This window comes from Rhinichthys klamathensis, unplaced genomic scaffold, assembly GCF_029890125.1.
Source record: "Rhinichthys klamathensis goyatoka isolate OS25496 unplaced genomic scaffold, OSU_Roscu_1.1 h1tg000314l_1, whole genome shotgun sequence".
Lineage (NCBI taxonomy): Eukaryota > Metazoa > Chordata > Actinopteri > Cypriniformes > Leuciscidae > Rhinichthys > Rhinichthys klamathensis.
This window is the reverse complement of record NW_026606832.1, coordinates 921,755-936,000: the sequence shown is the minus strand read 5'-3', so window position 1 is coordinate 936,000 and position 14,246 is coordinate 921,755. Positions and strand designations below refer to the sequence as shown.

The window sequence follows — 14,246 nt, the reverse complement described above, 5'->3', positions numbered from 1 at the left end:
TAGTTGATTTACTTGGTTTTGTGTAAGTTAATACGTTGTCAAATATGTTTAAACTTAAATAAACTAACTATACAAGTAGTTGTGTCTCTTTGTATTCATTTGTCCTGTTATTGACGTAATGCGCGTCATTGACAAAATGCGCAACCATATATTCGAATAGTTCGAATATATGTGTTTTTTTTTTAGAGGGAATATTCGAACGTCATTTTTGAGCAATTTTGACAGCCCTAATAAGGAGAGAGGCTCGGGAGCGCGCATGCACGTCACATCCGTTGGATTTCGCGGTAAATCCGACCCGGAGACTTCACATAGAAATAGGAATACTGGCCTTCAGAGGTAATAGCAAAACTCGACAAGTGGATCATTTTAATGTGTGATTACAACCCCTTCACACACAGGCAATAAAAAACGGATTAATTTTAGTAGAAAAGTTACATAGAGCACCTTTAAATAAACAAAGAGTCAACAAATCACAACTTACTAACCCCATTTAATTTCTTAATACATGTTCCTGGTCTTTGTGAATGATTTATCAATGCATGTCATTCCAAAGAAAAAATATTTTCTTTGTAATATTTCCTTTAAAAGAAACACTCTACCACTCAAAAGTTTTGGTCAGTAAGTTTTTTCTTTTATTTTATTCAGCAAGGACGCATTAGACTGATCAGAAGTGACAGTAAAGACATTTATAATGTTACAAAATGCTGTTCTTTTAGTCTTTCTATTTCTATATACAGCACAACTGTTTTCAACATTGATAATATTAAATAAAAACTAAAGTTTCTTGAGCCCCAAATCAGCATATAATTTCTGAAGGATCATGACAATGAAGACTGGAGTAGAAACGGCTGCTAGAAATTCCGCTTTGCCATCACAGGAATAAATGCAATTTTAAAATAGAAAAGTTATTTTAAATTCTAATAGTACATCACAATATTACTGTTAGTGAGTATGAGAAACTTAGTTTAATTTTTTTTTTACTTAACTTTAAAATAGTAGTGTACCTTGTTCTACCTCTGAAACAATTTTCCTTTCAAATGACATTGACGTTTTATTTTTTAGCTATTTATATTCCAGTCAATTCCCAATAGATGAAATTAATTCCCACCCTATACAGAACATCCTGTTTCACTGAGAATACGTCACACTGCAGAAGTAATTTTTTAATCCCATTTCCTGTCTACTAATTACTAGGGGTGTAACGATACACAAATTTGACGGTTCGGTTTTCCCACGGTTTTGACGTCTCGGTTCGGTTCGGTTCGGTTCGGTTTAGAAAGCTAAAATTGCTTCTTTTTTTTTCTTTTTTTTAAACAGTGGTTTAACGAAAAAATGGTCTTTCTTTAAATTAATTCAATTACAATTAAACGTTTCACAAGGATTAAAAAAAATCTGCTAAATCTGTAAACTAGATAGGGAGCCGCACATTACTATAACATTAAAGGTTGTAGCCTAGACTTTTAACCTAAATTCAGATGCTATTTATTTTTTAGATATAATAATCAACACACAACACATTGTATGAAAACATGTAAACTGAACATAAGGCAGTTTTTGCATTAACTTGTGTTTTTACTCTAATTTGTTATTGAAATATAATAATTTACACAGTTTTCATTTTCATGAAAGATATTTTAAACATACATTAAATAATCAAGATATCATTAACAGGTTAAGTAAAATATAATATATAGGCTAACATGGTGCATTTATTTAGTGCAAGAGTTCATTTATAGGAACCAAAGTTGTGGACAATGAATCACTTGCCTGTTGAGGTAAATATAATGCTAGTGACAAGCTATGCTGTTTTATTGACGTCTTTCCGCTGCTGAAACACTGATTGAGCGATTACACGAGTTATGATGCCTTTCAGTAAGTATACTGCATCTTTCAACATACCTTCAGGTGTCCATTCTGTAACTGAGGAAGAGATGATCGCGTTTACCCGCGCGCCGCGCTGCCGTTTGAAATGAGGAGCTTAGTAGGCATACAGTGATATCTGTCACGCCACATCTAAGAGCGCCAAAACGCCATTTATTGTTTGAATTTCGTGATCAAATAGACAGAATTTGAAAGATTACACCTTGCTTATTATCGAAAGTAACAAAACACGGAGCTTGTTATTTGGTGTTAATGGTGGTTATTAGGCTACAAAACTGAATTTGTTGTGTACTGTACACAAGACATGAGGTCCATTGAGCCGGGCTGGGCGGGGCCGGGGTAGCAGGGGGCGGGGAGGGGCGTGTTTGGTACGCAATGAGAGTATCGCGATTCGAATCGTGTGTTCTGTATCGCGGTTTTTCGGTTCGGTTCGAATATCGTTACACCCCTACTAATTACATAATTCAGAGCGGCAAATGAACAACATCCTAAAGTTTTATGAGTATAACAAAGTTTATTTAGCATGTTTTCAAACCTTTAGAGGACAAATATAGAAAAACAAAGTTCTGTCAGGTATGGTACAGTCTGTACAATCCAGTTCTTTTTATTTCTCAACATGAGACAGAACAGGTTGTTCCGCTTTGCAATGGAGATCTGAATCTTTCTCTGGTGAGAAAGTTAAAACCACTGAGTACGGTAAACCACCCTTTGTTAGGGATTTGCATAGATATTCAACATTACAGGTCACCTTGACTTCTTTCTGAACAGAATATAAAATGGTCTGGCCTATTTGCATTAGCAGAGGTTAGAGCAATGAACATGTCCAAGATGACACATTGAAATGCATTTGGACATGGGAATGGAAGGATAAATGTCTCACTTCAGCCAGGGTCAAAAACACAATGACCATTGGCATTGGTTTGATAATAGCTAGCTCATTTGGCCACTAGTCTCAAGGCAGAGCTTCTAAATGAATAGATTCCAGCCCACAAAATGATTCCTTACTGTTTCATATAACATCGTCTTTTCATGATATTGGACAGACTGTTAGGGGACCGAAAATCTGAGAAAGAGACCCGGCCATTTATTAATATGTGATATCTTTCAGATGTGCGTCAGACACTTAAATTCTCCTTATGAAGAGCGCGGCACATGAGAAAGAGATAACAGCATTAAATGACATGAGATCTGAGAATTAGATGGCACATTTTAGACATGGGAAATTAAACTGCAAGAGGGGATATAGAGAAATTGTAAAGTTCCCTGTCTATTTCCAAGACCTCTGTGGATTATGGGACAAATTAATGTAGGAATTTGAGAACTGACTCACAGCCATGGCCGTGCGCACACACATGGTCAAAACTGCCATGTACGAGCAACACAAAAAGAGCCTGGATGTTCCCTGCATGAGTTGATGTGCGGTAGGTTGAATATAAAGTGATTGATTTTGCTCTCAGCTGCGTTTGCCTCGTCATGCTTATAACAAAGCAAGAAATGGAGGGAAAGAACATGTGAAGTATTTCCCAGAACAGACAGACAGACAGATAGACAGATAGATTTCAGCTGTTGGCTATTCAAAACTTCCTGTAAAAAAAAACACACGACGCACACACACAGAAGGTGGCAAAAAAATTCCTCACTTCCTTGATAGATTTTTTCCCCCATAATGGACAACGCGATGGACAACTCAATAGCAATGGTAAAAGTGATCATTTTGCAACCATTTCCTCAAGATGTCTAGAACTTCCTTTACTCCCATTATCGTTCTTGGTCTTCTCCCCGACTCACTCACTCCGCTTCCGTACTTAAACATGGCCACAGCACACCAGCAACTGCAGTCTCAGCCTGTCCAGATGCCCCATCAGCAGTCCTGAAGGACAATCAGTCACACAGACATACTCATCCGGCCCAAACGATGCATCTCACCGGATGAGAAAACAAGGTTGGTAATATCACTGAAATCAATATAGGCCCGCCTGATGACGTGCCAATTACAATCACATAAGTGGACATGTCTTCACACTGGTGCTAATAAATGCTGAATCTGAGAATGACTCATCTTTGTACAAACTTTCCTGATCTTGAGGCTAATTACACACCTTCTATAACACATTAGCAATGTGTACTCAGGGGCGCTGAATAAACACAAACCTAGAACTCTGACCTTTTTAGAACTGAAACAAGATTCCTTTAAGATGCTTTAAAGGGATAATTCACCCAAAAATGAAAATTCTGTCAGTTATTACTCACCCTCATGTTGTTCCAACCCCGTAAGACTTTCGTTCATCTTCGGAACACAATTTAACATATTTTTGATTAAATCTGAGAGCTGGATCACTCCTCCATAGGCTTCTAAGGGATTGAAACTTGCCGGCCCAGAAAAGTTATTAAAGACATCGTTAAAATAGTCCAAGTGACTACAGTGGCTCAATCTTAAGTTTATCAAGCGACGAGAATAATTTTTGTGCGCAAGAACAAACAAAAATAAAGACTTTATTCAACTATTAATTTCCTTCTCTGTGGGCCTCGAGTTAGTTCTCGTAGTGTAACAGCGCAGCGCTTCTGTGTTGTACGTCACACGTAGGCTCACTATTGGCCGACGCTGGTCATGTGTGTGATGCGTGGGACACAGAAGTGCTGCGCTGTTACACTACGTGAACTAACTCGAGGCCCACAGAGAAGGAAATTAATAGTTGAATAAAGTCGTTATTTTGGGGTTTTTTGCACACAAAAAGTATTATCGTCGCCCGGCAAGTTTCAATCCCTTAGAAGCCTATGGAGGAGTGATCCAGCTCTCAGATTTAATCAAAAATATCTTAATTTGTGTTCCGAAGTTGAACGAAAGTCTTACGGGGTCGGAACAACATAAGGGTGAGTAATTACTGACAGAATTTTCATTTTTGGGTGAACTAACCCTTTAAGGACAATGTGATACATCTTGAAGGTCACAATGTTAGATGATCTCTGTTAATTAAACACATTCTACAATAGAGAATTGCCAGAAAATACAATCAGATTTCCGCCTCATGAGAATGATTAGGCAATTATATATATATATATATATATATATATATATATATATATATATATACTCCATATAAAATAAAATTATATATATATAATAATAATAATATTTTTGACATACTATTATTTTAAATAATTTCCTGACGGAGCTATGGGGAAATATGAGAACAGAAAAAACACTCAAGAAGATGAAAAGAAGCAAGACGAGTGGAGCGTGAGAGAACAATATCTCATCTCCTGTAGCCAGATGAAGGCAGGCAGCCTCTGCTCTACCCTGCAGGCCCTGTCCACGTGCTACTGCTGAAAAAGGGCAGACATCTGGTAGAGAGAGAGAGAGAGTGGGGGAGGGGAGCCATTCACTTACCTCGCCATCAGTGAGGTGGCCATCTGATAGAAATGGCCTTTTGATATTGTATTACAGCCATGTATTACAAACCTGAAAAACACCCTTCTCATCACTTATTACTATCATGCACACGTTCTCAAGCAGAATTATTACAGCACTGCAGACAAAGCTCCACAGACCAACTTCATGACTGAACATCTTTTTTTATCTTTTCTTTCGGGCGAGCCCAGAGAAGATTTTTCATTGAAAGTCATGACTCTAGTTTGTCCTACAGCTTTTTCTTGTTATTTTTGTCAAACAGGGTGCATAATGGTATTAAATAAGCACCAGTTCTCATATACAGCAAGCAGACTATGTGGCAGTACAATTGTATTTCAATATTGATGTTTTTAAAATAGGGATGCTCATATTGACCGTTTAACCGTTAACTGAAAGTAAAAATTTGGACCGATTAATACTATCAGTTAAACGGTTTAAAACGGTTTGCTGCATGGTTAAAAAAAAATACTGTCTATTAGAGCCCGACCGATATGGATTTTTGGGGGCCGATGCCGATACCGATATTAGGGAGTAAAAAAAGCCCGATGCCGATATATCGGCCGATATTATTTATGTGTAGGCCTATATTATAATACAGTAGCAATATTATTTATGTGTATTATAGTACAGTATACCAGTCAAAAGTTTGGACACTTTCCTATTGGTGTGTACAAACTTTTGATGGGTACTTTACACAGTAGCTATAAACAGAATAAATAGGCTATATTTTATAAACACGTTTTGCAATGATCACTCAAATGTGGTAATCAAACACTTGTGTGACACAGATATGTAATGGAGGCAGGGGGAATGATAGAATGAGAATTATACAGCTGAGCTGTAACCAAACTAGTTTGCATTGCATGTTATATTATATTATATTCTAAATACTGTTGCATAATCTTCACTAACGACTTTGTCTTTTAATTTAGTCATAACTTGTATCAATAAATATATAAAAAGTGTCACTGACAAAACCTTATTATCTTCTATTTTTACTCTTAATTCCTCTAATCTACCAGTGGAGGAAGAACTCAGATCTTTTTTACTAAAGTAAAATTAATAATATCATAATGAAAACGTTTTTAATTACATATGTACAGTACTTTTATACTATTTGAAATAATTAGTAACCAAAATGTACTAAACGTGAAACTAGGCTACTCTTAATGCAAAATGGCCCTATATAAAGTGTTATAATTATATACATTTTTGGAATATTGCTTGATGTTGTAACGTAGCGTTATCAGGCAGAATGAGCTTTAACACGGTGTCTACACCGGACGCGGCCATTACTGCTCGCGTCGCAACAGCTGTTTACCCGAGACAAAGCAGAATCAGTTTACTGTCGGAGATCGCTCGCGCCACGCATTTTAATCAATGTTTCATCAACCAATTGCCTTAATAAATAAGAAGTAGGCCTAAATATAGCAGACAATATAATCAGGACTTCTCAGCTGCGCGCTTGCAATAGTCACAAGCTCACACAATCCGTGACAGAGGCTTGTAGCAGAGAAATCAATTCTGTGAATTACACTGCGCAAATCACAAGTAGGCTACTACCCACCGGATGAAGAGGGGTTGGCTCTCAGTCTCCTCAGGCTACATAAAATATTCGTTTTATTTTATTTTATTTTTCGTGTTCGCATTTATGAGGAAAAAAAACAATGTTACAGACGCGACAGTTCAGCACTACGGACGTGAGCGCTCTGAAAGCGGCACTAAAATATGCTTTGAAACTTTCACATAGACATCAAACAGAAAGCACAAAACCTTTCGTTTCAAAGTGAATTTCGTTTTGTATTAATTGTATCTTAATTTTAATCAATGTTTCATCAACCATTTGCCTGGATTTAATTTATAAGAAGTAAATAGCAGACGATAGATAATCTCGACACGGAGGCGCCTGCGGGTGAACTGGAGCTCGTCTCATGAACCGAAACTCAGCGTATAGACCTGAGAATTGAAATAAATCTATATTGAAATGTCTACTTTTAAACAGAACAATTCAAAACGAAACAGACTCATGTAATCGTATGAAATGTGCATTTCTCTCTGGCACGCGTTCACTGAAGATCGCGAGTCAGCATCGTCAACTTCATCTTTGGCTGACACTGACTGAAAACACTTGTTTATTAATAAACAATTAAAATGTCTCCTTGCTATATTTGTTGTATTCATAATCATTACTTTTGCCAGTTCTTGTGACAGCTTTTAGATGCTTTATTGGCAGCACCACCCTTACATGAATCACCGCACCCGCATTTTTTTAAATATTCATTTATCGGCCATTATAAATGCCGATAGTTAGGAAAATGCCTAAAATCGGCCGATAATATCGGCCCGCCGATATATCGGTCGGGCTCTACTGTCTATATTTATTAACTCACGGGGCGCGTCGACAAACGCAATCACACACGTGCATGCATGCAGACATTTTTTTTTCGAGCAAGCAAAATAAAGCAAGCTAAAAGTACTGTGTGGGACCATTTCAACAGAAAGGGCACGAAGTTACGTGTAAAATATGCTGCGCAGTATTAAGATACAGTAGTAGTACAAGTACGATGCAGTATCATTTGCGAAACAAACATCCACAAGCATCGAGTGATCAAGTGATGAAGGACAACAAACTTTGCCCACCGTGTTATCAGGGAGAAGATGCGATGCATGGCGATCTGAGGAGACACCCAGAGAATCTGTTCAATGGTAGTAAAAGACACTTTGCCCATATAACCCCACATCACGTTGACATGTTGCTTTTTTAAAATAAAAATTAGACAAGGTGTGAATTGAGGTAAGGCTGCTATTTTTATTTAACGAAAAATCTTAGTCTAACGGAAAAAAATTTGCCGTTTTTTGAAAGCTTTGTTCAAACGGATTCAGTGTTTTCTTTTTGTCATCTTAATTTGTTAATTATTTAAGTTAAAAAATATATTTAGTGTTGGCCAATTTTATGTTTTTTACTTGTATTATTTTATTCTGTTTTTCTCTGTTGCCACTGTCAGAAATGCTGCAGGTGCGTGAAAATTTTATCTGAATCCAGGTTCTGTTGTTGATCTGTTCTGTATGCTGCTGTTTGCACTTTGCACGTCAAAATAAACCCTTTGATAAAATAAAATAAAAATGTTTGTATTTTTAACGGGTCACAGATACGCGTCAATTTTATTTTTATTTAATGCCAATTCAATATTATAATCATATCAGTTAACGGTTAATAATCGATTAACGAGCGGCGGTTGTCGGTCGGGAAAATTAACCGAAATGAGCATCCCTAATTTAAATATGTATATGATATTTTTTTACACAACACTGTATAATTTGTGCAAACACAAATGTCTTATATTTCAGTCCACAGCAAAAAAAAATTAGGACTGTAGAAAAATATGACCAAAAAAATGCAGTGCAGGCACTTGGTTCAATCCATCAGTTGTTGATTGGATGGATGCAGATCTGAATGTGAGCTTGCAGTTGATTTTAAGAAAGGGGTGGGGTTTATGAGGACACAATGTTTGGAGTCATACATCACCAGAGACAAGTCTGACGTTTCACCGAAAGATTGAATTATGATATTTTGATAAAAAATTACAAGGTAAAGAAAGATATATTCTCTGAAATGGCTCTGATGATTCATATATAAAATATTAGCCCATTTCTAGCTATAGTTCACACCTGTTGACTTAGAAGTGACTATCTTTAAAAAAGAAGTCAAAATGTTGTGTTTAGATCACATCTTATGATCAGAGAAAAAAAACATTTGGCTGGCTTGGAGGAGAAAGAGGGAAATGTAGGAAGAGAAGGGAAGTCTGGCCTGAGATTTCAATCTGTGACTTCACTAAACTACAAGAGAATGCTTGTGCAATGATGTCATAAAGGCGAGCGAGAGCCACTGTTTACAGTAGAACAACCCTTGCAGTCAGCCTCTGCCCAATTCACACAAAACTTGAACAGAACCACCTTTGGAAACATGTAAAAACAGATATATGTTGACTCACGTCCAGTAATGAATATGTAGAAACACCGCAGAGAAGTTAAAACAACTCATAATAAGGCACTGAGCACTATTTACACAAACTGACGTTGAATCACTCTAACTTTCCATGACAGTGTTTGTGTGTGTGTGTGTGTGTGTGTGTGTGTGTGTGTGTGTGTGTGTGTGTGTGTGTGTGTGTGTGTGTGTGTGTGTGTGTGTGTGTGTGTGTGTGTGTGTGTGTGTGTGTGTGTGTGTGTGTGTGTGTGTGTGTGTGTGTGCGTGCACCTCTCTCTCAGAGCTGTTGTAAATTGTTCCTCACTCTACTGAAAGGATCCTTTATTGAGTGAGTCTGAGCTACTTCCTCCCCCTCCTTTCTCTCTCGCTCCCTCTTTAGCCTTTTAACCCTTACTGACCCATAAGCACTCTCTGCACTTTATGCAAATCATACTCACCATGTTATACGTGTCACATTTATTCACACAAACACATATAGATACAACAGATGCTAAAACAGACTTTTAGCTTTATCTCTGTCTTTTTATGCTGTTCTTCATTTTAGGACTGTGCTTAAACAATCAATATATTGTGATTCTTTTTCTCACAATAGATTTTGAGTACTGGGAGGTCTCAAAAAACGAGTACTCTCCGCGTGCGGGGTGCGGGCCATGTCCATCACTGAGATAATGAAAATACTTTAAATAAAACACTGTTATGAAAATTAATGTTGACAAATAAAATGATGACACAAATATGTCTATCAAAATATGACTAGAAAAATAATGGCTAGATCAATAATGTAACAATGTTTTCGAAAAAGAAACGTCTAAAAGGAATAGCTGCATGATGTGAAGCTAAACAGTGAACGAACAGCAGAAAACTGAAGCCTGTTTTCTATATGACACATCCTATGAGATTGACAGTGACATCCATATTTGAATATATGCGTTTCAATATACATATATATATATATATATATATATATATATATATATTAGTGCTGTCAACGTTAACGCGTTAACATCTGCGATTAAAAAAAAATTTCAGTTAAAACATTTTTAACAGAAAAATATTTCATAAAATATTTAACAGGTTTTCCTGGCATTCTTTGGCTAGCGTCACTCTCTTTTTCAAGCAAATGCTTAACCCATTCAAGCGCTACAAGACAAAATTGAACGCGCTGTCTGTGAATGTCCTGTCTATGTGACACACACGATGCACAGACAGACGAGTGCCAGTATCGTGTGCACACACAGCACGCCAGAATCAAATTCTCGGACATAAATGTCCGTTTTGATCAGATAGCCTAAATACAGAACATAAACGTAACACTGTCTACAAAATGCAACAAATATCTGCACAAAAGGACTTTGGCTACCTCTCATTTCAAAGGTGCCTGTTCATAGCAGGTGGCTGTTTGGGTTCAGAAGAGGGTCTGTCTGTCATGAAACAGATTTTATAATTCCCTCAAAGGGACTGATTTGTGTAGCCACATCCTTCTGTTATCTGGTTCCCTGATGAGCTTTATTGATTTGAGCTTGGTTACATAATTTTGCAAAAGTCTCGATGACAAATCTGGTTTGATATCACATCAAGATCAAATATTCTGTTTAACTCAAAAATGTAACATTTACAGAAATAAAATGCCATTTCATGTCTAGAGGAAGTTTAAAACGTATACATTTTTTTCATAATTTAAACTTCTGAAAGTGCTGAGCAACGCTACTCAAGTGTGTGGACAATAGCCATAGGGGAGGTCTCTCCTTGACATTTCTCCCGATCCCCTACTAATTCACCCCTACACATAGAGGACACAATACCACATGACACCACACAAAGTGACACAGTACTGTCAGGGAGTATTGAGTTCTCCTTCACACCTCTGTCTCACAACTGATCAAAGCGAACTCTTTTAAAAGAGCATATCTGATGTAGCACCTATAGGCTTCCACAACATCTCGTTGCTTTGAAACAGTGAGAGCTCTCTACAAAAAAAGCCCATTCATTAAAAGGCCCACCCACAAGATGTCTATGCACACACACACACACACACACACACAAACACTCCCATTGTTTGACAACCCTACCCCCCAAACGAATGCACCTCAGCTGGAGACCACACAATGATTCAAAGTTTCAGAGTGGACATTTCATCCTAAAACTGAACGGGCTGTTCCGAGAGACCAAAAATAGACACCTAAACCCAACGTAGAAAAAAGCTCCTGCATTAAACACCCTTGATTCATTTTAAAGCTAGTAATAGATCATCTTTATTGTTCCTTTGCAAATCCATATAAAAATATTTCCTGTGAGGTTTGAATGCCGGCCTTCTAACGCTATCTTAGATAATCAATACCTGACTTTAGGCTATAACATAGCACTTTGTTCCCTGTTTGGTCCCCGTTTGCATAATGTGAGAAAAACCTTTCTTCCTGTAGAGACGCCAAGAGATGCATCGTCATCATCAGGCTCGGCTCACATTTCTGCACTTAAAATCAATTAACAATACGTGCCGTTGCTCTTTTAATCTAAAGTTGCCAAGGAAGCCTTTCTGAGGGCCAGATTTACATTTTAGTGCTACTCAATTGCAGAAACAGAAGGACAGTCAATGTGCACTGTAAAGGCCAATCACATCAGCCCTCAGCGCACATTACATCAAACAGAGTCTCTGCAATGTCAGAGCGTCGGCATCTCTTGAGTTTGACAGCCAGATCAGCTGTTTGGAATATCCAAAGCATGCTTGACTAACAAGCAGGAACAGTGTTACAGTTTGGTGCCAAAAGAAGGAGTTCATATTTGTTTTGATATTAGTTTCAATGTTTTAATACACAATCAGGGCTGTATTTTATGGTTGATAAGCATATTCCCCACGTCCTTGGATTCAAACCACTTACACTGGCGAATAGCAGCATTACCACCACCCACGGGTTTAGAAGTCTCAATCTATTATAGCCTTACATCACAGTGCAAAGCTTGAAATGTCATTCTACAGGCATGTAATGAGGATTAAACAGAACCTATATTAAATCATCCCCCTGGACAGCAAGATTCTAATGTTAGAGTTTCGTTTTGATCATTTGCCTTGATTCACATTTCCGAGAAAATTTCAGTTGTGCAAATGGAACAGTGACTGTTTTGAAGTCTCCCTGATCACACTTCCTCATTATCAGTCAGAACAGCACTATGTAAGCCATCTGATAGGTTATCTTTACACTACTGCCCTTCCTGATAGAGGTGGAATTTTGATGGGGTTATTGCCGAAACAGCAAAAAGAGATCCAAGATTCCAAGGCATTTAATAATAACACTAAGTCCTTTATGTTTATCTTGGATTAATCTATTTGCAAGAGCAACAATGAGATCAGTTGACCTTCTATGATCTTTGACAAACACTTGTTTATTTTAACATTTTTATTCCTTAAAACTAACTACTATCTAATTTTATGTTACAGGTACTTGTTTTTTAAGTACGTAGTAAATAATCCAATAATGACTAGTAGGCCTATTTTGTTTTTTAAATTTCATTAGATTGTAGTACTCAGTCAACATTCCTTTGATACTAGTCAGAATACCAATAGTGACAAGTAACTATTCCATTGATACTAGGCCTAGTAACACATTTTTAACTGAATGAGGTTGAATGTGGTTCAGATATGAACTATCAACTTCTAACTAGTGTGTATTTCAATTTTTGCAGATAACTATTCTAGTTCACTACCAAATATACAGTAAATGTATTATTTCGTTGAATAAACTGTTCTAATTTTGGTTTCAGAATAGTGGAAGAATAATTTGTCAGTATTAGTATAGTGACTAGTAACAACTGAATAAGTACTACTACTTACTAACTGAAATATTAGTATTCGAATTAGTAATAAGAATAAGTAATGGCATCTCAAGAATAGTTACCATAAACAGACACTGATCATTATTGGAATACATTTTTAACAACAGAAAACAACTGGTAACACAAAATAGATACTAGTTAGTTTCAAGGAACACAACATTTACAATATATAACGTTACAATATTTTTACCATATAACGTAACGTTACACCATTAAATCCTTTACAGAAAAAAGTATATTCTTACCATGTCGACAGGGATGTTGCCCGTCATCTTTGAAATGTGCTCTGTCGGATCTTTACTTTAGATTAGATTAAAAGTCTTTTTTTCTATCTTCAGTTTGCTTAAGAAGCAAAGTTTGGACAGCAGGTGACTCGTGGTAAAGCAGTTAATCACGCAGAGATCACTCGTCTGGTTATTCCTGTAGGTTCGCTGGTAGAGGTAACGTAGTTAAGCGCAGGCAGGAATATGTTCTTCTTCAGATATGCTTCTGTGTTTTTGCTTTTTCATGGTATAAACTTAAAAACGGAGGAAAGAATATTTTCTGGATTTTATATTTATGTGGGAGGACCCCCTCCCATCCTGAAATAAAAAGGATATATATTAGGAAAATGTGCCTACGCCATACGAAAACAAAACCACACTACAATTAAGCCATTGGGTTTTTGCAAATATACCGAGAAATTAGTTCCTCGGACTCCGCAATAAAAAACAGTCGCCTGGTAGAGAAAAAAATGCTGTAATTCGACGGTTTTTCAGTCTTATATCCGTCTTCGTCTGCGCTCACTCTCTGCTGTCATTCTGCCTCAGAAAAACATGGCGGCAGTTGACGGGGAAAGGCTGAACGGGGGAAACCGGAGCTGGTGAGGCAGATAAAAACGGCGCGATGCTGTCGATCGGTATGTGTGTGCGCGGATGAATACGCCCCCCAGCAGTTAAAGGAAGAGGCGGAGAGAGGAGATGGGTCGGGAGAGAGAGGCGAGCCCACGAATCCATGCGCGCCCATACGTTTCATTATAAACGAATTAGTTGGAAGGGTTTAGGAATTAGGAACTTTTATCAAAATGCTTTATGCTTAATCCTTTTCAAGGGCCACATTTTTTAAATCATAATCAGCCTTATGTTTGTTTTGTGTGATAACATT

The 14,246-nt window shown here is 37.3% G+C and overlaps 1 protein-coding gene across 1 annotated transcript in view; it reads right to left on the bottom strand.

Annotated features, from left to right (window-relative positions):
* The window catches only part of ubl3a (ubiquitin-like 3a), a 33,698-nt gene extending 19,683 nt beyond the window's left edge, over positions 1-14,015 (bottom strand). Inside the window, exon 1 of the mRNA XM_056271301.1 lies at positions 13,349-14,015. Coding sequence (XP_056127276.1) covers positions 13,349-13,375 — 27 coding nt within the window. The 5' untranslated portion in view covers positions 13,376-14,015. The remainder of the gene's footprint in view (positions 1-13,348) is intronic.
* Positions 14,016-14,246: the final 231 nt, after the last annotated feature.